We start from the raw sequence: 25,540 nt of genomic DNA on the forward strand, positions 1-25,540 counted from the left end.
AAAACTCCTCCTCTCTTTAGATATGAACCGTACCACTACAGAGAGTAATGACACTCTGAAAAACTCCTCCTCTCTTTAGATATGAACCGTACCACTACAGAGAGAAATGACACTCTGAAAAACTCCTCCTCTCTTTAGATATGAACCGTACCACTACAGAGAGAAATGACACTCTGAAAAACTCCTCCTCTCTTTAGATATGAACCGTACCACTACAGAGAGAAATGACACTCTGAAAAACTCCTCCTCTCTTTAGATATGAACCGTACCACTACAGAGAGAAATGACACTCTGAAAAACTCCTCCTCTCTTTAGATATGAACCGTACCACTACAGAGAGAAATGACACTCTGAAAAACTCCTCCTCTCTTTAGATATGAACCGTACCACTACAGAGAGTAATGACACTCTGAAAAACTCCTCCTCTCTTTAGATATGAACCGTACCACTACAGAGAGAAATGACACTCTGAAAAACTCCTCCTCTCTTTAGATATGAACCGTACCACTACAGAGAGAAATGACACTCTGAAAAACTCCTCCTCTCTTTAGATATGAACCGTACCACTACAGAGAGAAATGACACTCTGAAAAACTCCTCCTCTCTTTAGATATGAACCGTACCACTACAGAGAGAAATGACACTCTGAAAAACTCCTCCTCTCTTTAGATATGAACCGTACCACTACAGAGAGAAATGACACTCTGAAAAACTCCTCCTCTCTTTAGATATGAACCGTACCACTACAGAGAGAAATGACACTCTGAAAAACCCATCCTCTCTTTAGATATGAACCGTACCACTACAGAGAGAAATGACACTCTGAAAAACCCATCCTCTCTTTAGATATGAACCGTACCACTACAGAGAGTAATGACACTCTGAAAAACTCCTCCTCTCTTTAGATATGAACCGTACCACTACAGAGAGAAATGACACTCTGAAAAACTCCTCCTCTCTTTAGATATGAACCGTACCACTACAGAGAGAAATGACACTCTGAAAAACTCCTCCTCTCTTTAGATATGAACCGTACCACTACAGAGAGAAATGACACTCTGAAAAACTCCTCCTCTCTTTAGATATGAACCGTACCACTACAGAGAGAAATGACACTCTGAAAAACCCATCCTCTCTTTAGATATGAACCGTACCACTACAGAGAGTAATGACACTCTGAAAAACTCCTCCTCTCTTTAGATATGAACCGTACCACTACAGAGAGTAATGACACTCTGAAAAACTCCTCCTCTCTTTAGATATGAACCGTACCACTACAGAGAGAAATGACACTCTGAAAAACTCCTCCTCTCTTTAGATATGAACCGTACCACTACAGAGAGAAATGACACTCTGAAAAACTCCTCCTCTCTTTAGATATGAACCGTACCACTACAGAGAGAAATGACACTCTGAAAAACTCCTCCTCTCTTTAGATATGAACCGTACCACTACAGAGAGAAATGACACTCTGAAAAACTCCTCCTCTCTTTAGATATGAACCGTACCACTACAGAGAGAAATGACACTCTGAAAAACTCCTCCTCTCTTTAGATATGAACCGTACCACTACAGAGAGAAATGACACTCTGAAAAACTCCTCCTCTCTTTAGATATGAACCGTACCACTACAGAGAGAAATGACACTCTGAAAAACCCATCCTCTCTTTAGATATGAACCGTACCACTACAGAGAGTAATGACACTCTGAAAAACTCCTCCTCTCTTTAGATATGAACCGTACCACTACAGAGAGAAATGACACTCTGAAAAACTCCTCCTCTCTTTAGATATGAACCGTACCACTACAGAGAGAAATGACACTCTGAAAAACTCCTCCTCTCTTTAGATATGAACCGTACCACTACAGAGAGAAATGACACTCTGAAAAACTCCTCCTCTCTTTAGATATGAACCGTACCACTACAGAGAGAAATGACACTCTGAAAAACCCATCCTCTCTTTAGATATGAACCGTACCACTACAGAGAGTAATGACACTCTGAAAAACTCCTCCTCTCTTTAGATATGAACCGTACCAATACAGAGAGTAATGACACTCTGAAAAACTCCTCCTCTCTTTAGATATGAACCGTACCAATACAGAGAGTAATGACACTCTGAAAAACTCCTCCTCTCTTTAGATATGAACCGTACCACTACAGAGAGTAATGACACTCTGAAAAACTCCTCCTCTCTTTAGATATGAACCGTACCCCTACAGAGAGTAATGACACTCTGAAAAACTCCTCCTCTCTTTAGATATGAACCGTACCACTACAGAGAGAAATGACACTCTGAAAAACTCCTCCTCTCTTTAGATATGAACCGTACCCCTACAGAGAGAAATGACACTCTGAAAAACTCCTCCTCTCTTTAGATATGAACCGTACCCCTACAGAGAGTAATGACACTCTGAAAAACTCCTCCTCTCTTTAGATATGAACCGTACCACTACAGAGAGAAATGACACTCTGAAAAACTCCTCCTCTCTTTAGATATGAACCGTACCACTACAGAGAGTAATGACACTCTGAAAAACTCCTCCTCTCTTTAGATATGAACCGTACCACTACAGAGAGAAATGACACTCTGAAAAACTCCTCCTCTCTTTAGATATGAACCGTACCACTACAGAGAGAAATGACACTCTGAAAAACTCCTCCTCTCTTTAGATATGAACCGTACCACTACAGAGAGAAATGACACTCTGAAAAACTCCTCCTCTCTTTAGATATGAACCGTACCACTACAGAGAGAAATGACACTCTGAAAAACTCCTCCTCTCTTTAGATATGAACCGTACCACTACAGAGAGAAATGACACTCTGAAAAACTCCTCCTCTCTTTAGATATGAACCGTACCACTACAGAGAGAAATGACACTCTGAAAAACCCATCCTCTCTTTAGATATGAACCGTACCACTACAGAGAGTAATGACACTCTGAAAAACTCCTCCTCTCTTTAGATATGAACCGTACCACTACAGAGAGAAATGACACTCTGAAAAACTCCTCCTCTCTTTAGATATGAACCGTACCACTACAGAGAGAAATGACACTCTGAAAAACTCCTCCTCTCTTTAGATATGAACCGTACCACTACAGAGAGAAATGACACTCTGAAAAACTCCTCCTCTCTTTAGATATGAACCGTACCACTACAGAGAGAAATGACACTCTGAAAAACCCATCCTCTCTTTAGATATGAACCGTACCACTACAGAGAGTAATGACACTCTGAAAAACTCCTCCTCTCTTTAGATATGAACCGTACCAATACAGAGAGTAATGACACTCTGAAAAACTCCTCCTCTCTTTAGATATGAACCGTACCAATACAGAGAGTAATGACACTCTGAAAAACTCCTCCTCTCTTTAGATATGAACCGTACCACTACAGAGAGTAATGACACTCTGAAAAACTCCTCCTCTCTTTAGATATGAACCGTACCCCTACAGAGAGTAATGACACTCTGAAAAACTCCTCCTCTCTTTAGATATGAACCGTACCACTACAGAGAGAAATGACACTCTGAAAAACTCCTCCTCTCTTTAGATATGAACCGTACCCCTACAGAGAGAAATGACACTCTGAAAAACTCCTCCTCTCTTTAGATATGAACCGTACCCCTACAGAGAGTAATGACACTCTGAAAAACTCCTCCTCTCTTTAGATATGAACCGTACCACTACAGAGAGAAATGACACTCTGAAAAACTCCTCCTCTCTTTAGATATGAACCGTACCACTACAGAGAGTAATGACACTCTGAAAAACTCCTCCTCTCTTTAGATATGAACCGTACCACTACAGAGAGAAATGACACTCTGAAAAACTCCTCCTCTCTTTAGATATGAACCGTACCACTACAGAGAGAAATGACACTCTGAAAAACTCCTCCTCTCTTTAGATATGAACCGTACCACTACAGAGAGAAATGACACTCTGAAAAACTCCTCCTCTCTTTAGATATGAACCGTACCACTACAGAGAGAAATGACACTCTGAAAAACTCCTCCTCTCTTTAGATATGAACCGTACCACTACAGAGAGTAATGACACTCTGAAAAACTCCTCCTCTCTTTAGATATGAACCGTACCACTACAGAGAGAAATGACACTCTGAAAAACTCCTCCTCTCTTTAGATATGAACCGTACCACTACAGAGAGAAATGACACTCTGAAAAACTCCTCCTCTCTTTAGATATGAACCGTACCACTACAGAGAGAAATGACACTCTGAAAAACTCCTCCTCTCTTTAGATATGAACCGTACCACTACAGAGAGAAATGACACTCTGAAAAACTCCTCCTCTCTTTAGATATGAACCGTACCACTACAGAGAGAAATGACACTCTGAAAAACTCCTCCTCTCTTTAGATATGAACCGTACCACTACAGAGAGAAATGACACTCTGAAAAACTCCTCCTCTCTTTAGATATGAACCGTACCACTACAGAGAGAAATGACACTCTGAAAAACTCCTCCTCTCTTTAGATATGAACCGTACCACTACAGAGAGAAATGACACTCTGAAAAACCCATCCTCTCTTTAGATATGAACCGTACCACTACAGAGAGTAATGACACTCTGAAAAACTCCTCCTCTCTTTAGATATGAACCGTACCACTACAGAGAGAAATGACACTCTGAAAAACTCCTCCTCTCTTTAGATATGAACCGTAACACTACAGAGAGAAATGACACTCTGAAAAACTCCTCCTCTCTTTAGATATGAACCGTACCACTACAGAGAGAAATGACACTCTGAAAAACTCCTCCTCTCTTTAGATATGAACCGTACCACTACAGAGAGAAATGACACTCTGAAAAACCCATCCTCTCTTTAGATATGAACCGTACCACTACAGAGAGTAATGACACTCTGAAAAACTCCTCCTCTCTTTAGATATGAACCGTACCAATACAGAGAGTAATGACACTCTGAAAAACTCCTCCTCTCTTTAGATATGAACCGTACCAATACAGAGAGTAATGACACTCTGAAAAACTCCTCCTCTCTTTAGATATGAACCGTACCACTACAGAGAGTAATGACACTCTGAAAAACTCCTCCTCTCTTTAGATATGAACCGTACCACTACCGAGAGTAATGACACTCTGAAAAACTCCTCCTCTCTTTAGATATGAACCGTACCACTACAGAGAGTAATGACACTCTGAAAAACTCCTCCTCTCTTTAGATATGAACCGTACCACTACAGAGAGAAATGACACTCTGAAAAACTCCTCCTCTCTTTAGATATGAACCGTACCACTACAGAGAGAAATGACACTCTGAAAAACTCCTCCTCTCTTTAGATATGAACCGTACCACTACAGAGAGAAATGACACTCTGAAAAACTCCTCCTCTCTTTAGATATGAACCGTACCACTACAGAGAGTAATGACACTCTGAAAAACTCCTCCTCTCTTTAGATATGAACCGTACCACTACAGAGAGAAATGACACTCTGAAAAACTCCTCCTCTCTTTAGATATGAACCGTACCACTACAGAGAGAAATGACACTCTGAAAAACTCCTCCTCTCTTTAGATATGAACCGTACCACTACAGAGAGAAATGACACTCTGAAAAACTCCTCCTCTCTTTAGATATGAACCGTACCACTACAGAGAGAAATGACACTCTGAAAAACTCCTCCTCTCTTTAGATATGAACCGTACCACTACAGAGAGAAATGACACTCTGAAAAACTCCTCCTCTCTTTAGATATGAACCGTACCACTACAGAGAGAAATGACACTCTGAAAAACCCATCCTCTCTTTAGATATGAACCGTACCACTACAGAGAGTAATGACACTCTGAAAAACTCCTCCTCTCTTTAGATATGAACCGTACCACTACAGAGAGAAATGACACTCTGAAAAACTCCTCCTCTCTTTAGATATGAACCGTACCACTACAGAGAGAAATGACACTCTGAAAAACTCCTCCTCTCTTTAGATATGAACCGTACCACTACAGAGAGAAATGACACTCTGAAAAACTCCTCCTCTCTTTAGATATGAACCGTACCACTACAGAGAGAAATGACACTCTGAAAAACTCCTCCTCTCTTTAGATATGAACCGTACCACTACAGAGAGAAATGACACTCTGAAAAACTCCTCCTCTCTTTAGATATGAACCGTACCACTACAGAGAGTAATGACACTCTGAAAAACTCCTCCTCTCTTTAGATATGAACCGTACCACTACAGAGAGAAATGACACTCTGAAAAACTCCTCCTCTCTTTAGATATGAACCGTACCACTACAGAGAGAAATGACACTCTGAAAAACTCCTCCTCTCTTTAGATATGAACCGTACCACTACAGAGAGAAATGACACTCTGAAAAACTCCTCCTCTCTTTAGATATGAACCGTACCACTACAGAGAGAAATGACACTCTGAAAAACTCCTCCTCTCTTTAGATATGAACCGTACCACTACAGAGAGAAATGACACTCTGAAAAACTCCTCCTCTCTTTAGATATGAACCGTACCACTACAGAGAGTAATGACACTCTGAAAAACTCCTCCTCTCTTTAGATATGAACCGTACCACTACAGAGAGTAATGACACTCTGAAAAACTCCTCCTCTCTTTAGATATGAACCGTACCACTACAGAGAGAAATGACACTCTGAAAAACTCCTCCTCTCTTTAGATATGAACCGTACCACTACAGAGAGAAATGACACTCTGAAAAACTCCTCCTCTCTTTAGATATGAACCGTACCACTACAGAGAGAAATGACACTCTGAAAAACTCCTCCTCTCTTTAGATATGAACCGTACCACTACAGAGAGAAATGACACTCTGAAAAACTCCTCCTCTCTTTAGATATGAACCGTACCACTACAGAGAGAAATGACACTCTGAAAAACTCCTCCTCTCTTTAGATATGAACCGTACCACTACAGAGACAAATGACACTCTGAAAAACCCATCGTCTCTTTAGATATGAACCGTACCACTACAGAGAGTAATGACACTCTGAAAAACTCCTCCTCTCTTTAGATATGAACCGTACCACTACAGAGAGAAATGACACTCTGAAAAACTCCTCCTCTCTTTAGATATGAACCGTACCACTACAGAGAGAAATGACACTCTGAAAAACTCCTCCTCTCTTTAGATATGAACCGTACCACTACAGAGAGAAATGACACTCTGAAAAACTCCTCCTCTCTTTAGATATGAACCGTACCACTACAGAGAGAAATGACACTCTGAAAAACTCCTCCTCTCTTTAGATATGAACCGTACCACTACAGAGAGTAATGACACTCTGAAAAACTCCTCCTCTCTTTAGATATGAACCGTACCACTACAGAGAGAAATGACACTCTGAAAAACTCCTCCTCTCTTTAGATATGAACCGTACCACTACAGAGAGTAATGACACTCTGAAAAACTCCTCCTCTCTTTAGATATGAACCGTACCACTACAGAGAGAAATGACACTCTGAAAAACTCCTCCTCTCTTTAGATATGAACCGTACCACTACAGAGAGTAATGACACTCTGAAAAACTCCTCCTCTCTTTAGATATGAACCGTACCACTACAGAGAGAAATGACACTCTGAAAAACTCCTCCTCTCTTTAGATATGAACCGTACCACTACAGAGAGTAATGACACTCTGAAAAACTCCTCCTCTCTTTAGATATGAACCGTACCACTACAGAGAGAAATGACACTCTGAAAAACTCCTCCTCTCTTTAGATATGAACCGTACCACTACAGAGAGAAGTGACACTCTGAAAAACTCCTCCTCTCTTTAGATATGAACCGTACCACTACAAAGAGAAATGACACTCTGAAAAACTCCTCCTCTCTTTAGATATGAACCGTACCACTACAAAGAGAAATGACACTCTGAAAAACTCCTCCTCTCTTTAGATATGAACCGTACCACTACAGAGAGAAGTGACACTCTGAAAAACTCCTCCTCTCTTTAGATATGAACCGTACCACTACAAAGAGAAATGACACTCTGAAAAACTCCTCCTCTCTTTAGATATGAACCGTACCACTACAGAGAGAAATGACACTCTGAAAAACCCATCCTCTCTTTAGATATGAACCGTACCACTACAGAGAGTAATGACACTCTGAAAAACTCCTCCTCTCTTTAGATATGAACCGTACCACTACAGAGAGAAATGACACTCTGAAAAACTCCTCCTCTCTTTAGATATGAACCGTACCACTACAGAGAGAAATGACACTCTGAAAAACTCCTCCTCTCTTTAGATATGAACCGTACCACTACAGAGAGAAATGACACTCTGAAAAACTCCTCCTCTCTTTAGATATGAACCGTACCACTACAGAGAGAAATGACACTCTGAAAAACTCCTCCTCTCTTTAGATATGAACCGTACCACTACAGAGAGAAATGACACTCTGAAAAACTCCTCCTCTCTTTAGATATGAACCGTACCACTACAGAGAGAAATGACACTCTGAAAAACCCATCCTCTCTTTAGATATGAACCGTACCACTACAGAGAGTAATGACACTCTGAAAAACTCCTCCTCTCTTTAGATATGAACCGTACCACTACAGAGAGAAATGACACTCTGAAAAACTCCTCCTCTCTTTAGATATGAACCGTACCACTACAGAGAGAAATGACACTCTGAAAAACTCCTCCTCTCTTTAGATATGAACCGTACCACTACAGAGAGAAATGACACTCTGAAAAACTCCTCCTCTCTTTAGATATGAACCGTACCACTACAGAGAGAAATGACACTCTGAAAAACTCCTCCTCTCTTTAGATATGAACCGTACCACTACAGAGAGTAATGACACTCTGAAAAACTCCTCCTCTCTTTAGATATGAACCGTACCACTACAGAGAGAAATGACACTCTGAAAAACTCCTCCTCTCTTTAGATATGAACCGTACCACTACAGAGAGTAATGACACTCTGAAAAACTCCTCCTCTCTTTAGATATGAACCGTACCACTACAGAGAGAAATGACACTCTGAAAAACTCCTCCTCTCTTTAGATATGAACCGTACCACTACAGAGAGAAATGACACTCTGAAAAACTCCTCCTCTCTTTAGATATGAACCGTACCACTACAAAGAGAAATGACACTCTGAAAAACTCCTCCTCTCTTTAGATATGAACCGTACCACTACAAAGAGAAATGACACTCTGAAAAACTCCTCCTCTCTTTAGATATGAACCGTACCACTACAGAGAGAAATGACACTCTGAAAAACTCCTCCTCTCTTTAGATATGAACCGTACCACTACAAAGAGAAATGACACTCTGAAAAACTCCTCCTCTCTTTAGATATGAACCGTACCACTACAAAGAGAAATGACACTCTGAAAAACTCCTCCTCTCTTTAGATATGAACCGTACCACTACAGAGAGAAATGACACTCTGAAAAACTCCTCCTCTCTTTAGATATGAACCGTACCACTACAAAGAGAAATGACACTCTGAAAAACTCCTCCTCTCTTTAGATATGAACCGTACCACTACAAAGAGAAATGACACTCTGAAAAACTCCTCCTCTCTTTAGATATGAACCGTACCACTACAGAGAGAAATGACACTCTGAAAAACTCCTCCTCTCTTTAGATATGAACCGTACCACTACAGAGAGTAATGACACTCTGAAAAACTCCTCCTCTCTTTAGATATGAACCGTACCACTACAGAGAGAAATGACACTCTGAAAAACTCCTCCTCTCTTTAGATATGAACCGTACCACTACAGAGAGAAATGACACTCTGAAAAACTCCTCCTCTCTTTAGATATGAACCGTACCACTACAGAGAGAAATGACACTCTGAAAAACTCCTCCTCTCTTTAGATATGAACCGTACCACTACAGAGAGTAATGACACTCTGAAAAACTCCTCCTCTCTTTAGATATGAACCGTACCACTACAGAGAGAAATGACACTCTGAAAAACTCCTCCTCTCTTTAGATATGAACCGTACCACTACAGAGAGAAGTGACACTCTGAAAAACTCCTCCTCTCTTTAGATATGAACCGTACCACTACAAAGAGAAATGACACTCTGAAAAACTCCTCCTCTCTTTAGATATGAACCGTACCACTACAGAGAGAAGTGACACTCTGAAAAACTCCTCCTCTCTTTAGATATGAACCGTACCACTACAGAGAGTAATGACACTCTGAAAAACTCCTCCTCTCTTTAGATATGAACCTGTGTACTCCTGTGTACTCAGTCAGATTCCTGCACTCCTGTGTACTCAGTCAGATTCCTGCACTCCTGTGTACTCAGTCAGATTCCTGCACTCCTGTGTACTCAGTCAGATTCCTGCACTCCTGTGTACTCAGTCAGATTCCTGCACTCCTGTGTACTCAGTCAGATTCCTGCACTCCTGTGTACTCAGTCAGATTCCTGCACTCCTGTGTACTCAGTCAGATTCATGCACCCCTGTGTACTCAGTCAGATTCCTGCACTCTTAGCTTACCTCCCTCAGAATCCCATTGACACTTCATAATTACTGATCTTGATAAAGATAAATTGAATATTTGGCTCGTCGTCAGGCTTAGCAGACCAAGTTTTATGTCGGCTGCGGTGCCAATGATTTGTTGCCATTTCACGACAACGGTAAGCCCAGTTATTTGGGTGAAGTTATGAGGCTGTTGATGAAGAAACGGTGGAGTTTTACTGGATGCAGCTGAGCACAACAGCAGCAGTCTGCAGCCCTCGTGATGCCTCTCTGTCTCCTTCCCTCTCTCTCTCTCTCTCTCTCTCTCCCCATCCCTCCCCATCCACCCTCTCCCCATCCCTCCCTCCCCACCCCCCTCTCTCTTTCCCCATCCCCTATCTCTCTCCCCATCCCCCCTCTCTCTCTCCCCATCCCTCTCTCTCTCCCCATCCCCTATCTCTCCCCATCCCTCTCTCTCTCCCCATCCCCTATCTCTTTCTCCATCCACTCTCTCTCTCCCCATCCCTCCCTCCCTCCCCATCCACCCTCTCTCTCTCTCCCCATTCATCCCTCCCTCCCCACCCCCCTCTCTCTTTCCCCATCCCCTATCTCTCTCCCCACCCCCCTCTCTCTTTCCCCATCCCCTATCTCTCTCCCCATCCCCTATCTCTTTCCCCATCCCTCTCTCTCTCTCTCTCTCCCCATCCCTCCCCATCCACCCTCTCTCTCTCCCCATTCATCCCTCCCTCCCTCCCCACCCCCCTCTCTCTTTCCCCATCCCTTATCTCTCTCCCCATCCCTCTCTGTCTCGCTCCCCATCCCCTATCTCTCTCCCCATCCCCATCCCCTATCTCTTTCCCCATCCCCCTCTCTCCCCCCCCCTCTCTCCCCATCTCTCTATCTCTCCCACTTCATTATTTTAGTACGTTAGCTTCCATCTCCTCCCATCCTCCCCATCCTCCTCTCCTCTCTATTTTATTCCCAACCACTCTTATACAAATCTCCCTTTTTCTTGTCTTTTTATATGAAAAAGCCATTATGATTAATTTGGGCCTTAGGACATCAGACCGCTCTCTCTCGCTCTCTCTCCTTCTTTCTTCCTCTCGCTCTTTAGCTCTCACGTACATACACACACACTCTTTCTCTCTACCCCTCTCAATCCCTCTCTGGCACATACACTATAATAATACTCTACATTTAGTGCAGACATCCACAGAATGTAGGACAGCTTGCTTCAAAATCAAAGAAAAGTACTGAGGCTAATGCAACAACAACAACAAAACTATCTATATGGTTCACATTCCTGGGTAAATAAAAAATTGAATTACAAGTATCAATCATAAAACTTTGCATTACAGACAAATGCCAGTATGTTATTATGTGCTCTGGAGGTACTTAGGGCAGCGAGGTCAGAACCATCACACATTTTCCCTGAGTGTCCAATGATGAAACTCAATTGTCTGCATCCAGTCAGAATTGCATAAGGCCCAGCATACACAGCGATACGAAGAACAGCCGACATAATTACCCCATTAAACACTAATGTTCCCACATCCTCTGAGTATGACTTTCCCTGGGTGTCCCAAATGGCATCCTATTTCCTGTACAGTTCACTACTATTGACCAGAGCCCTGTGTTTATAGAGCACTACTATTGACCAGAGCCCTGTGTTTATAGAGCACTACTATTGACCAGAGCCCTGTGTTTATAGAGCACTACTATTGACCAGAGCCCTGTGTTTATAGAGCACTACTATTGACCAGAGCCCTGTGTTTATAGAGCACTACTATTGACCAGAGCCCTGTGTTTATAGAGCACTACTATTGACCAGAGCCCTGTGTTTATAGTGCACTACTATTGACCAGAGCCCTGTGTTTATAGAGCACTACTATTGACCAGAGCCCTGTGTTTATAGAGCACTACTATTGACCAGAGCCCTGTGTTTATAGAGCACTACTATTGACCAGAGCCCTGTGTTTATAGAGCACTACTATTGACCAGAGCCCTGTGTTTATAGAGCACTACTATTGACCAGAGCCCTGTGTTTATAGTGCACTACTATTGACCAGAGCCCTGTGTTTATAGAGCACTACTATTGACCAGAGCCCTGTGTTTATAGAGCACTACTATTGACCAGAGCCCTGTGTTTATAGAGCACTACTATTGACCAGAGCCCTGTGTTTATAGAGCACTACTATTGACCAGAGCCCTGTGTTTATAGAGCACTACTATTGACCAGAGCCCTGTGTTTATAGAGCACTACTATTGACCAGAGCCCTGTGTTTATAGAGCACTACTATTGACCAGAGCCCTGTGTTTATAGAGCACTACTATTGACCAGAGCCCTGTGTTTATAGAGCACTACTATTGACCAGAGTTCTGTGTTTATAGAGCACTACTATTGACCAGAGCCCTGTGTTTATAGAGCACTACTATTGACCAGAGCCCTGTGTTTATAGAGCACTACTATTGACCAGAGCCCTGTGTTTATAGAGCACTACTATTGACCAGAGCCCTGTGTTTATAGTGCACTACTATTGACCAGAGCCCTGTGTTTATAGAGCACTACTATTGACCAGAGCCCTGTGTTTATAGAGCACTACTATTGACCAGAGCCCTGTGTTTATAGAGCACTACTATTGACCAGAGCCCTGTGTTTATAGAGCACTACTATTGACCAGAGCCCTGTGTTTATAGAGCACTACTATTGACCAGAGCCCTGTGTTTATAGTGCAGTATAAAGGGAAAAAGGTGCCATTTGGGACACAGACACTATGTTGGTCACTGGGGCTACAAAGCATTGCTCTGTTCCTCTCCCTGAGACATCCATTCAGAGCTGCACCTCCTGGTGATATTACATATCATAGCCAGGGTTCCTTTCATTTCCTCACTTGAGCCGTTCCCTCCCGGCTAGTGCGCGGCTGGGGGGAGGGCTGGGGCCCTACACCCACCCACTCAGCATAGGATCGGCCCGGTCCAGCCTGCCTCTCCCTCATTACTCCCAGTGTCTTCCTGAAAAAGCACTTTTAAGCGTCTTAATTGCATTTGGGAGATAACCCTGTGGGTCAGTGACTGGAAGCCGGCCCATATAGAGCAGCGGGCGGCAGGGCAGGGCCGGCCTCTTTGCTTTAAATCAATGGACCATCCAGGCCTAATGCAGCTCCGGGCAGCTCCTCAGGAAGCATTAGGACTATTAGTGCAGAGCTGGCAGGATATTTATGGGCCACGGCTGTAACGGCTGCAGGGTGGTGGTGGTGTGTGTGTGCAGCATGTCTGCTAGCCCAGTGAGAGGAAGAAGTGGGGGCCAAGGCCTCCTCATGCTGTGGGGTCAGCACTCCAAGCAGGGGTGATACATACAGCAGGGTGGGCTAACGGGGGCTACGACGCTGGAAAAACAGCCGACTGCAGGCCACCCCGTCCGCCCAACTGATGGGCTAGCCTCTGGCAATTAACTCACGGCTGACAGGTTGTGGGAATTGAGTGTTTGTGTGTTTGACTGACTGACTGGCTGACTGACTGACTGTGTGATGAGTCAACCACAGGGTCAAGCTGTTTAGATGCATCAGTTCAACTTCTTCATGTAGACTTGAGATTCACTTATTATTATGGCTGTGTTTCCCTCCAGTCTAATGGCTGATTCCTCTTTTATTTCCCCGTGAATGTGCAGCAGCCGAGTCAGCGTTTGGTAGCTGGGGGTTATGACAGACTATAGAAGAGAGCAGAAAAGTACCAATATGAAGTGTTGAATAGAGTTTTTCAAGTCAGTAAAAAACACTTTTACCTGAGCTCATTTCTCCATCTATTTCCCTCTACAGATACACTACATGGCCAAAAGTCCTTTCAAACAACTCATTCCAAAATCATGGGCATTAATATGTAGATGGTCCCCCCGTTGTTGCTATAACAGCCTCCCCTCTTCTGGGAAGACTTCCCACAAGATGCTGAAACATTGCTGCAGGGACTTGCTTCCATTCAGCCACAAGAGCTTGAGGTTGGGCACTGATGTTGGACGATTAGGCCTCGCTCGCAGCTGGCGTTCCAATTCATCCCAAAGGTGTTTGATGGGGTTGATCTCGACAAACCATTTCAGTATGGACCTCGCTTTGTGCATGGGGTCATTGTCATGCTGAAACAGGAAAGGGCCTTCCCCAAACTGTTGCCACAAAGTTTGAAGCACAGAATTGTCTAAAATGTAATTTTATGATGTAGCGTTAAGATTTCCTGAACCATGAAAAACAGCCCCAGACCATTATTGCTTCTCCACCAAACTTTAGAGTTGGCACTATGTATTGGGGCAGATAGCGTTCTCCTGGCATCCGCCAAACCCAGATTCGTCCGTCGGACTGCCAGATGGTGAAGCGTGATTCATTACTCCAGAGAACGCATTTCCACTGCTCCAGAGTCCAATGGCGGCGAGCTTTACACCACTCCAGCCAACGCTTGGCATTGCGCATGTTGATCTTAGGCTTGTGTGCGGCTGCTCGGCCATGGAAACCCATATCATTAAAGCTCCCGACACACAGTTCTTGTGCTGACGTTGTTTCAGAGGCAGATTGGAACTCGGTAGTGAGTGCTGCAACCGAGGACAGACTATTTGTACACACTACGTGCTTCAGCTTTCGGCGGTCCCGTTCTGTGAGCTTGTGTGGCCTACCACTTCACGGCTGAGCCGTTGTTGCTCCTAGACATTTACACTTCACAATAACAGCCCTTACAGTTGACCGAGGCAGCTCTAGCAGGGCAGAGATTTGACGAACTGACTGACTTGTTGGAATTTAAAAAATATATATATTTTACCTTTATTTAACTAGGCAAGTCAGTTAAGAACAAATTCTTATTTTCAATGATGGCCTAGGAACAGTGGGTTAACTGCCTTGTTCAGGGGCAGAACAACAGATTTTTTTTACCTTGTCAGCTCGGGGATTTGATCTTGCAACCACTAGGCTACCTGCCGCCCCAAAGGTGGAATCCTGTGACAGTGCCACGATGAAAGTCACTGTGCTCTTCAGCAAGGCCATTCTACTGGCAATGTTTGTCTATGGAGATTGCATGGCGGTGTGCTCAATTTTATACACCTGTCAGCAACGGGTATGGCTGAAATTGCCGAATCCATTCATTTGAAGGGGTGTCCACATACTTTTGTATATATAGTGTATCACAGCCTATTTGTCAGGCTGTCAAGCTGTCTACTTCAGCTCACGTCTAGGGTTTTCATTGTCAATACTGACGACGTTAGCGCGCGGTCACCTCACCTGAACACCCCCACACCGCCAGCAGGTGTTCTGAGACACAGCGACACACAACTCCCAGCTCTGTCGCCACGGATACCTAAGTGTGTTTTAAGTGTTATAAATGTCAACTTAATGCCCCGCGTGTGACACACACCGACACACACACTGTGAAACTTGTGCACACACACACACATCTACTGTACCATCATGTTTTATGGATTTTTTGCAGGCCTGTTCCTCCACACATCGTCTCCAGTCGCTTGTATTTTTAGTCGTGCTTCCAGAAGAATCTGACACAACCAGCCCTGCACAGCGGATTGATTTCACTCACTCTCTCACTCCATCTGTCTTTCTCTTCTCGCTATCTCTCTCTATTTCTACATCTCTTTCTCTATATTCCTCTTTATCTATCCTTCTCTCTCTCGTCTTCCCTCCATTTTTTCCTCTATACACAGTATATTTTTGTCTCTTTCTGTCTTTCTATATTTCTGTCTCTCTCCCTCCGTCTCTCCATGTGGCCTGTAACAGAAGCAGAGCTGTGCTGTGAGTCGTGATCTGTGTGGGAAGAGAGGGAGTCTCCCGGTGGAAGACAAGACAGGTAAAGAGAGGGAAGACATGGAGTGTGGAAGACAAGACAGGCCTGCTGCGGCTGAGGCAGCATCTGCAGGACTACAGACAGACAGTCCTTTTCCACTGATACCTTTCATCTCCTTTTCACATTAATCCTTCAATGAAAAAACAAATACGTTCTGGAAAGCAGTTTGTGTGGCAGGTGAACTAAATCATTAATCAGGATGTCAGTTTTCTAGAAAATCAGCAGGTCTAACAATAGTAGGGGAATGACAATGAGAGAAGAGCGAGAGGACAGAGGAAGAGGTGGTTGCTCTGTTGAACAGTGACATTCCCTCGACATCGCCCTTCACTGTTCTTTTCCTAACTGTAAATTCTACTACCCCTCCCGCGCGTCCTCCTTTACTGTCTCAGCCCATTTAGCTTTATTCTCTCCCCCCATCTCTAGACTTATCTCTCTGAAACACACGTCTGCCAAGTCATGGTTAGTCACATCTTCTTACATGGTCAAATAGTAGAGAAGACTTACTCTGAAAGAGGGCTTCTATAACCTCCTGACAGACAGAGAGACGTCCCTGCATTGCCCTCACATGCTTTTTACCTACGGTACATCACTTCTCTTGAAGTCAGTGTTGAAATCAGGTCATCTTACAGATATAGGACAGTGACACTGAGCTTATTGTGTTGAGGTCATTGCTACTCCCTCGATGACACAAACAAGTGCATTTCCCAGGAGTCCACGAGTCTTCTCAGCAGTGGAATGCAGTGCTTCCTTAACGGCCTTGTAGCTGTATTCACACTGCCAGATAACATCCCTATAGCCCCCGCTGGGAGGGAGCTTCCAAAGCCTCCGCGTCAAATGGATGTGTCATGCCCAAACTGTTATCACCATGGCTTTCATTGATTGTGATCTGTCCTGAACTATGAAGAGTACAGCGACGTCATCTCCATTCTGAACGAGGAGAGCAGAGGAGGAGAATGTTTCTAGATGTGGGTTCAATTTAGATATTCATCTGACGTTCCGTCTTCCTTTTGCCGTTTGTACTGGCTCAACAATTATATCAAATCATAATAACTATTTGTATTACGCTTTGTTTCTAACTCAGTGCTTGACATAAAATAAAATAACGAAACAGACAGAAAGGATAATGAAACAAGATAGCTAATTAAAATCATACATTAAAAGCATTTTTATAAATGTGAGATGAGATAAGATATGACATAAGGGTGAATATTGTACCAATCCTGTGATATCACCTGTCAAAACATATCGTGCTTGTATGCAGTGAATTGAAGGTTCCGTACACCTCGTACAGTACTTTACATATTGATGTAGAATGTCCATCTGTAAACAGAGCTATATGTCAGTAGCATTTTTATTTAACAACCACCACATCTTTCTGGTGAATGAATGGATACTGCTTCATGGATCATCTTCGTTTAGAGACAAAACAAATATTGACATTTAGAGAAAGTATTACGCACTAACTGATGCAGGCGATAAGACTAGTGGTGCAGATTGGGTAGTCGTGTGATGCAACCTGGTGTCTAGACAGAGCGCAGATTTAAGCCCTGTAAGTCAGAGAAGGTCTTGCCTAAGGGTAGGACTCATGGTACCGTGTGTGTGAGAGATATGGGGGTGGCAGTGGAAACGCTAGCTGCTGCAGAGCCTTAGTGTACACTCTCTGTCTATCAATGTAGTCCGAGAGGAAGGGGGGGTGAGCGAGAGAGAGAGAGAGGGGGGGGGGGGGGGGGGAGATGACGACTGGCAGAATATAATAAATTCAATCTAATATAGGCGCCACGCTGGTTTCCTAGCAACCGCGCCCGCATCCCGTCTGGCCTGTGTGCTCTGTAAGCGGCCTCCTCTAGCCCCATGTCAGGTTCATACATACTGCACTGTAGCTACACTACAAAATACTGCAGTTCTAGACCCTTTACTGTAAACCAGGTTCATACATACTGCACTGTACCTACACTACATAGTACTGCAATTCTAGACCCTTTACTGTAAACCAGGTTTATACATATTGTACTGTAGCTACACTACAAAATACTGCAGTTCTAGACCCTTTACTGTAAACCAGGCTCATACAAACTGCACTGTATCTACACTATATAATACTGCGGTTCTAGACCCTTTATTGTAAACCAGGTTTATACATAGTGCACTGTAACTACACTATAGTACTGCAGTTCTAGACCCTTTACTGTAAACCAGGTACATACATACTGCACTGTACCTACACTATATAATACTGGGGTTCTAGACCCTTTATTGTAAACCAGGTTTATACATAGTGCACTGTAGCTACACTATAGTACTGCAGTTCTAGACCCTTTACTGTAAACCAGGTTTATACATACTGCACTGTACCTACACTATATAATACTGCAGTTCTAGACCCTTTATTGTAAACCAGGTTTATACATACTACACTGTACCTACACTACATAGTACTGCATTTCTAGACCCTTTACTGTAAATCAGGTTAATACATTGCATTCAGAAAAGTATTCAGACCCTTTGACTTTTCAAAATGTTGTTACATTACAGCCTTATTCTAAAATATATATTTTTAAATGTCCATCAATCTACACACAATATCCCATAATGACAAAGCGAAAACAGGTTAAAAAAAACATTTAAACAAATACCTTATTTACATACAGTACCAGTCAAAAGTTTGGACAAACCTACAACCTACTCATTCAATGTTTTTTTCTTTATTTTTTACTATTTTCTACATTGTAGAATAATAGTGAAGACATCAAAACTATGAAATAACACATATGGAATTATGTAGTAACCAAAAAAGTGTTAAACAAATCAAAATATATTTTATATTATTTTAATAGCCACCCTTTACCTTGATAACAGCTTTGCACACTCTTGGCATTCTCTCAACCAGCTTCATGAGGTAGTTACCTGGAATGCATTTCTATTAACAGGTGTACCTTGTTAAAAGTTAATTTGTGGAATTTCTTTCCTTCTTAATGCGTTTGAGCCAATCAGTTGTGTTGTGACAAGGTATGGGTGGTATACAGAAGATGGCCCTATTCGGTAGAGTCCATATTATGGCAAGAACAGCTCAAATAAGCAAAGAGAATGATTGTATTGTCACATTCAGGTGCAGTGAAATGTGTTGATTTACAGGATCAGCCATAGTAGTACCTGCTATTTTCAACTCTTGATGATCGGCTATGAAAAGCCAACTGAAAATTATTCATGATTATTATTTGACCATGCTTGTCACTTATGAACATTTTGAACATCTTGGCATAGTTCTGTTATAATCTCCACCCAGCACAGCCAGAAGAGGACTGGCCACCCCTCATAGCCTGGTTCCTCTCTAGGTTTCTTCCTAGGTTTTGGCCTTTCTAGGGAGTTTTTCCTAGCCACCGTGCTTCTACACCTGCATTGCTTGCTGTTTGGGGTTTTAGGCTGGGTGTCTGTACAGCACTTCGAGATATTAGCTGATGTACGAAGGGCTATATAAAATAAATTTGATTTGATTTGATTAGTACAACGCCCCTGAAGCAAATTAGGGTTAAGTGCCTTGCTCAAGGGCACGTCAACTGATTTTTCACCTTGTCAGCGCGGGCATTCGAACCAGCGACCTTCGGTTACTGACCCAACGCTCTAACCGCTAGGATACATGCCGCCCTACACCCACACACACCCTGTATACATTACTGTAAGTGCACACTGCACCACTCTGCATCTTAGCTTTCACCTACGGAAGTACAGTATCCTATACCAACGGCTCTTTCCTTAGAAGTCTGTAATATTTCCATACGAGTTTGCACATTTTCATACAGCATTCATGGACAATTGATCCAGGGCTGAACCGATAATAATAAGATAGGATGTCGTTGATATAGATATCACTGTTAACATTGTAAACGTCTTTGTCCGGAAACATTTTCAGCACCACATTCTACCCTCCCTCAGAGCTTCTGCCTCTCCCTTGTCCTAATTCACCCTCCCTCAGAGCTTCTGTCTCTCCCTTGTCCTAATTCACCCTCCCTCAGAGCTTCTGCCTCTCCCTTGTCCTAATTCACCCTCCCTCAGAGCTTCTGTCTCTCCCTTGTCCTAATTCACCCTCCCTCAGAGCTTCTGTCTCTCCCTTGTCCTAATTCGCCCTCACTGCAAGCAGGTTAGCGTTTTGCTCATTAATCTTTTTCTGGAGGCAGCTCTGCAGAGCGGTCACTAGCTGGCACAGCCAGTCATAAAATCTGATTTTAAACCTAACGGTAAGCATACTGCTAACGTGTAATGAAGACCAGATAGCAAATGTTTGTTTTCATACATTTATACAATATAGCCAATTTTGACTTTGCAGCTGGCCCGTCGAGGAAATCTTTCAGTTGGGCCTCCAGGACAAGACTCATCCCAATAAACATCAACCTGCTCACTGTAATGGAGCAAGTTGAAATGCAACGCTGCAGCCTTTTCTTCTTTAGCCTACGGCAGCCATATATAGACCCTAATGCAGAAAAATACCATTATTCCTTTTACACAGCCTATTGATATTTTAAGTGGTCATAGGATGAGAAGCAGAACTGAATGATGTAACATTGACGAGTCGCTAACTGCACTTCAGCAAGGCAGGCTCCCTCCCTCCCCTCCCTGATCTGGGGGAGGTTTCCCTCTAGTGGTCATGTACTGAAATACAAGGCCTGCCCTCATCACAGATACGAACCATTACTCTTACTAACCGACATGTCAGAGCTGCCAGCTGTCAACGGGGTTGGGGGAAATATTGACAAATGTTCACCTTTGCTTTGCTCCATTTTAGAGCACAATAAGAAATACCCCAGAATGGTGTAAAGTCTACCCCTGACCGTCATACTGATGTCCATGTTGCAGTTTTGTACTTTTATGGGTACTAAAAAGCTCCCGTGTTCTTCCTCTTGAGCTCTGACGACCACATTCCACACAGTGGGGTTCATCTCTCTCAAAGGAACAATTTATAGGAACGAAAGCGGTTGAGATTAGCTCTCCTCTTTGAACAGAAATCAGTCTGGATAAAAAATGCTTGATAAAGTCTCCGTGACAACAATGAATGGACACAGACTACACAATAGACACCACAAACAGACACCACACAATAGAGTGAGCTACAAGCATGGTAGATGGAAATATATCCAGTGTGGCCTTAAGAAAATAAATTGGTCAGAATGCAGGATAACTGCAGTAACAAATACTGCATCAAAAATACGTTTTTTTTTACAGCAGTAATTTTGAAGTGTAACTGCAGTTCAACTGCAGTACAATTCAGTTATTCTGCCATTTCTGCATCCAAAACACCACAATCGACTTCAGTTACTCCACTTTTACTGCAATCTGTTTTTGTAAAGGTGGTTTTCAGACAGAATGCCTATAAGAGTTGTAGTGTTTAAGACTGAAATATTGTTGATCTTCACAACAACACAAGTCTAGATATACATGTGTCACAACAAAGGCCACCAAAATCATAATATCCTCTTTATTATTTACAGGTATTTTACAATACATGAATAGAGAAGCACCATTTTTTCTTCCCCATGGTAATTGGCTTGTGATTGGAGACGTACAATGATATGAAGGACAATAAAACAAAGGCATCCACATGTTCAGGACTTAATCAAACCTTATCCTTGGGCTCAGCACATCTAGTAAACTGCTTTAGATTAAAAAAGGTTGCACTGGGTAAAGTGGCTGTAAAAGTCTAAGCAACCCACCCAATCTGCAACTTGACACACAGAGATATTAGCTGAAGATGTCACCTATATGAAATAAGAGGACAGGCTGCTATAGCTATGCTAACTGATCTTAGACCTAGATACTGTGCTTTTCCAGACACAGACCCTGGATAGGTGCCTAGTAATACGATCAAATACTGTTGCAATGAATGAATGGGATTTATTGAGGCCGAACCTTCTTTCCCCACAATGGCAGCTGAGGAGAATGGAGTAGTTATCTTACATTACTAGATTCTGATGCTTTGTTTCTGAAACCTGTTTCCTTCACCTGCACACGCTAGCTATTAATAACTGGATTATTTTAACACTAGACCACAACAAGAGCCAAAACACTGAATGAAAACACAATTATAACATCTTGAAGTGAAAACAACACATAAAAAAAGAAGACCAAAAAGCAGCAGCAATGACTGTAGTCCCTGGTCACATACACTAGGTCATTAAAAAGGCACTCCGGTTGTCATGGGGAAATCTTTTTATATTTGGTATTTATTTAACTAGGCAAGTCAGTTAAGAACAAATTCTTAATTGCAATGACGGCCTACCCCGGCCAAACCCTAACGACGCAGGGCCAATTGTGCGCCGCACTATGGGACTGCCGATCACAGCCGGTTGTGATACAGCCTGGAATTGAGATGAAGCACTGAGATGACGTGCCTTAGACCGCTGCGCCACTCAGGAGCCCATCAGCAAAACCACAGGTCTAAAAGTTCCACAATCATGTGTTTTTAAATCAAATCTCTATGGTCCGTGGTCAGATCTACATGAGCTGTTATGACGCAAATGAAACATTTCTAAATAATCTCATGAAGGATCTTTGACAGAATGAGAATAATCCACAAGTGGTGAAATTGTAGTCTGTATCGTTCTGAAAATCATATTTCTTAAAACAGCAGATTAAAAGCTGACACACACTTATCACAAAATGACCAAAATCCCGACAAGCAGGAAAAACTATGAGCCACTCAGTAGAATGAATACAAAAGTGTCATACCAAACAATCCAGGAGAATCATCTTTTCAACACGGGGTCCTTCCCTAGTTAGCAGGCTGCTGTGCTGATGGTGGTAGGTCTACTACTGAGGACCTAAAGTGAGGATGATCGAGGTAAAAAAAAAAAGCCCTATTGAGCTGTATGCCCAGTCCTCTCCTCTCTATCCTTATGGATCACATGCTCACTGAGAGGACAAGCTATGGGCATGACGGGTATAACACGTCGCTCTCCGCAGGTTAACTAGTGCCCCCCCCTCAGCCCAGCGCGTCACACACCTGAAGCACTCTGTGGTTGAAGTCCTCTGGCTGGTCAGCATAGACGTAGTGGCCCGCCCCTCTGATAGCCTGGGAGAGAGGAGGAATAGAAATATGAGATCAGATACACATTCTGGAGAATCCTATTCATCTCGGATTTAACACTTCAATTCACTTTTTTTCCTGCCACCTGCTGAATAAATCTGAATATAAAAGCTGAGCCAGCTGCCTCACACATTACTAGACAACCACACACAGACAGCATCTTAAGTGTTCAGCTTATAGGAATTGAAACGTACTATGATCTCCACATGAGAGTTTGGCCTCAATCCTTTGATAGCGTTGCCCGAGTTACCGTCGATGCTGGAGCGTGACCCATATATCACAGTAATAGGGATGTCAGCATGGAGCAGGCCAATCCTCTGCAGCATAGGCCTCTTGGCCCACCCGTATGGGATGGTCATGTTCTTGAAGGCTGTCTCACCACTGCAACAGAGTAAACAAACATGATTATTACTAAAGAGGGAGAAGTACAGCAATAAGGTATATGATAATCTGATCTTCTCAGAATAATCGTTAATAAGCAGCTACTTTGAACTCACCTCTACAACAGAGCAAAACTAACATTTTCACTGAAGTAAGGGTTTGAGACAAATGAAAATCACAGCCTATATTAAAAAAGCATTTCAGAATTGAAGTGCTTCCTGTCCATGTAATCGTATTAATCTTAATCATAACATCTTCTTCATCATGGTCGAAGAGGAAAACATTGTCATGAACTGTGTTGAAACTCACTCAGACAGACTGTAAATACAGGCCCAGAGGAAGTGGAGGTAAAAAGCCAGTGAACTCAAACAGGAACTAAAGAGAGAGAGAGAGGGACTAACCTGGGAGTCTGGACGTTCAGGTGATAGATATACTCTGTGACCGTGTCGTCGTTGAACATGGACAAGTATTTCTTCTTGAAGTCTGGTCTTAGAGTTGAAACAAGTGTGGGACCTTGAAGAACAAAGGAGGTGGGTTTGAAGGCTGGTAAAAACTCCATCCCATAAATAATGCAGTCTTCCAGTCAGACAGGTATATAATTGAAATGTAATTTACAGTAGTATTTCTATGTCTGTCATCCATCTAGTCAGACAGGCTGCCAGTTTTACCCAGTGGCCCCACCAGACGTAGCCCTGCCAGGGGGTTGAAAGGGCTCACAATGGCTCCCAGGGCTTTGATCCACACAGGGATGGGCCTGTCCTGGTCTTCTGGGTCTGGACGCTCAGGTAAGCCCCATGGCTCAACCAGCACCATGTGCTTTACCCTACAGGACAGTGAAGAGGAAAGGTCAGCCCCATGGCCCAACCAGCACCATGTGCTTTACCCTACAGGACAGTGAAGAGGAAAGGTCAGCCCCACAGTTCAACCAGCACCATGTGTTGCACCCTACAAGACAGTGAAGAGGAAAGGTCAGCCCCATGGCTCAACCAGCACCATGTGCTTTACCCTACAGGACAGTGAAGAGGAAAGGTCAGCCCCACAGTTCAACCAGCACCATGTGTTGCACCCTACAGGACAGTGAAGAGGAAAGGTCAGCCCCACGGCTCAACCAGCACCATGTGCTTTACCCTACAGGACAGTGTAGAGGAAGGTCAGCCCCACGGCTCAACCAGCACCATGTGTTGCACCCTACAGGAGAGTGAAGAGGAAAGGTCAGCCCCACGGCTCAACCAGCACCATGTGCTTTACCCTACAGGACAGTGAAGAGGAAAGGTCAGCCCCACAGTTCAACCAGCACCATGTGTTGCACCCTACAGGACAGTGAAGAGGAAAGGTCAGCCCCACGGCTCAACCAGCACCATGTGCTTTACCCTACAGGACAGTGTAGAGGAAGGTCAGCCCCACGGCTCAACCAGCACCATGTGTTGCACCCTACAGGACAATGAAGAGGAAAGGTCAGCCCCACAGTTCAACCAGCACCATGTGTTGCACCCTACAGGACAGTGAAGAGGAAAGGTCAGCCCCACAGTTCAACCAGCACCATGTGTTGCACCCTACAGGACAGTGAAGAGGAAAGGTCAGCCCCACAGTTCAACCAGCACCATGTGTTGCACCCTACAGGACAGTGAAAAGGAAAGGTCAGCCCCACGGCTCAACCAGCACCATGTGTTGCACCCTACAGGACAGTGAAGAGGAAAGACCATACTCCATCACCGCCAAACTGAAATAACTGAAACGCCTCTATGGTTGTGAACAAAATAAGTTGAGGTCGTATTGAAAGATCTGGAAAGG

At 43.3% G+C, this 25,540-nt stretch overlaps 1 protein-coding gene across 1 annotated transcript; it reads right to left on the bottom strand.

Annotated features, from left to right (window-relative positions):
• Positions 1 to 21,746: 21,746 nt before the first annotated feature.
• LOC139573139 (1-acylglycerol-3-phosphate O-acyltransferase ABHD5-like) lies at positions 21,747 to 24,593 on the bottom strand. The gene is made up of 5 exons (XM_071396276.1): positions 24,418 to 24,593; positions 24,151 to 24,262; positions 23,563 to 23,749; positions 23,285 to 23,353; positions 21,747 to 23,102 (listed from the first exon to the last, which is right to left on the bottom strand). Exons 1-5 carry the CDS (start codon positions 24,560 to 24,562, stop codon positions 23,058 to 23,060), a joined length of 558 nt encoding a protein of 185 aa, XP_071252377.1. The 5' UTR covers positions 24,563 to 24,593; the 3' UTR covers positions 21,747 to 23,057.
• Positions 24,594 to 25,540: the final 947 nt, after the last annotated feature.

Source organism: Salvelinus alpinus, chromosome 4 (assembly GCF_045679555.1).
Source record: "Salvelinus alpinus chromosome 4, SLU_Salpinus.1, whole genome shotgun sequence".
Taxonomy (NCBI): domain Eukaryota; kingdom Metazoa; phylum Chordata; class Actinopteri; order Salmoniformes; family Salmonidae; genus Salvelinus; species Salvelinus alpinus.

Excerpts from the sequence above, each read along its gene's own strand:
- LOC139573139 (XM_071396276.1), bottom strand. The coding sequence starts at position 24,562 with ATGGTGCTGGTTGAGCCATGGGGCTTACCTGAGCGTCCAGACCCAGAA. Across the intron at positions 24,263-24,417 it reads ACGTCTGGTGGGGCCACTGG|GTCCCACACTTGTTTCAACT; the intron begins GTAAAACTGGCA and ends TTGTTCTTCAAG. Across the intron at positions 23,103-23,284 it reads TCAACCACAGAGTGCTTCAG|GTCCTCAGTAGTAGACCTAC; the intron begins GTGTGTGACGCG and ends TCCTCACTTTAG.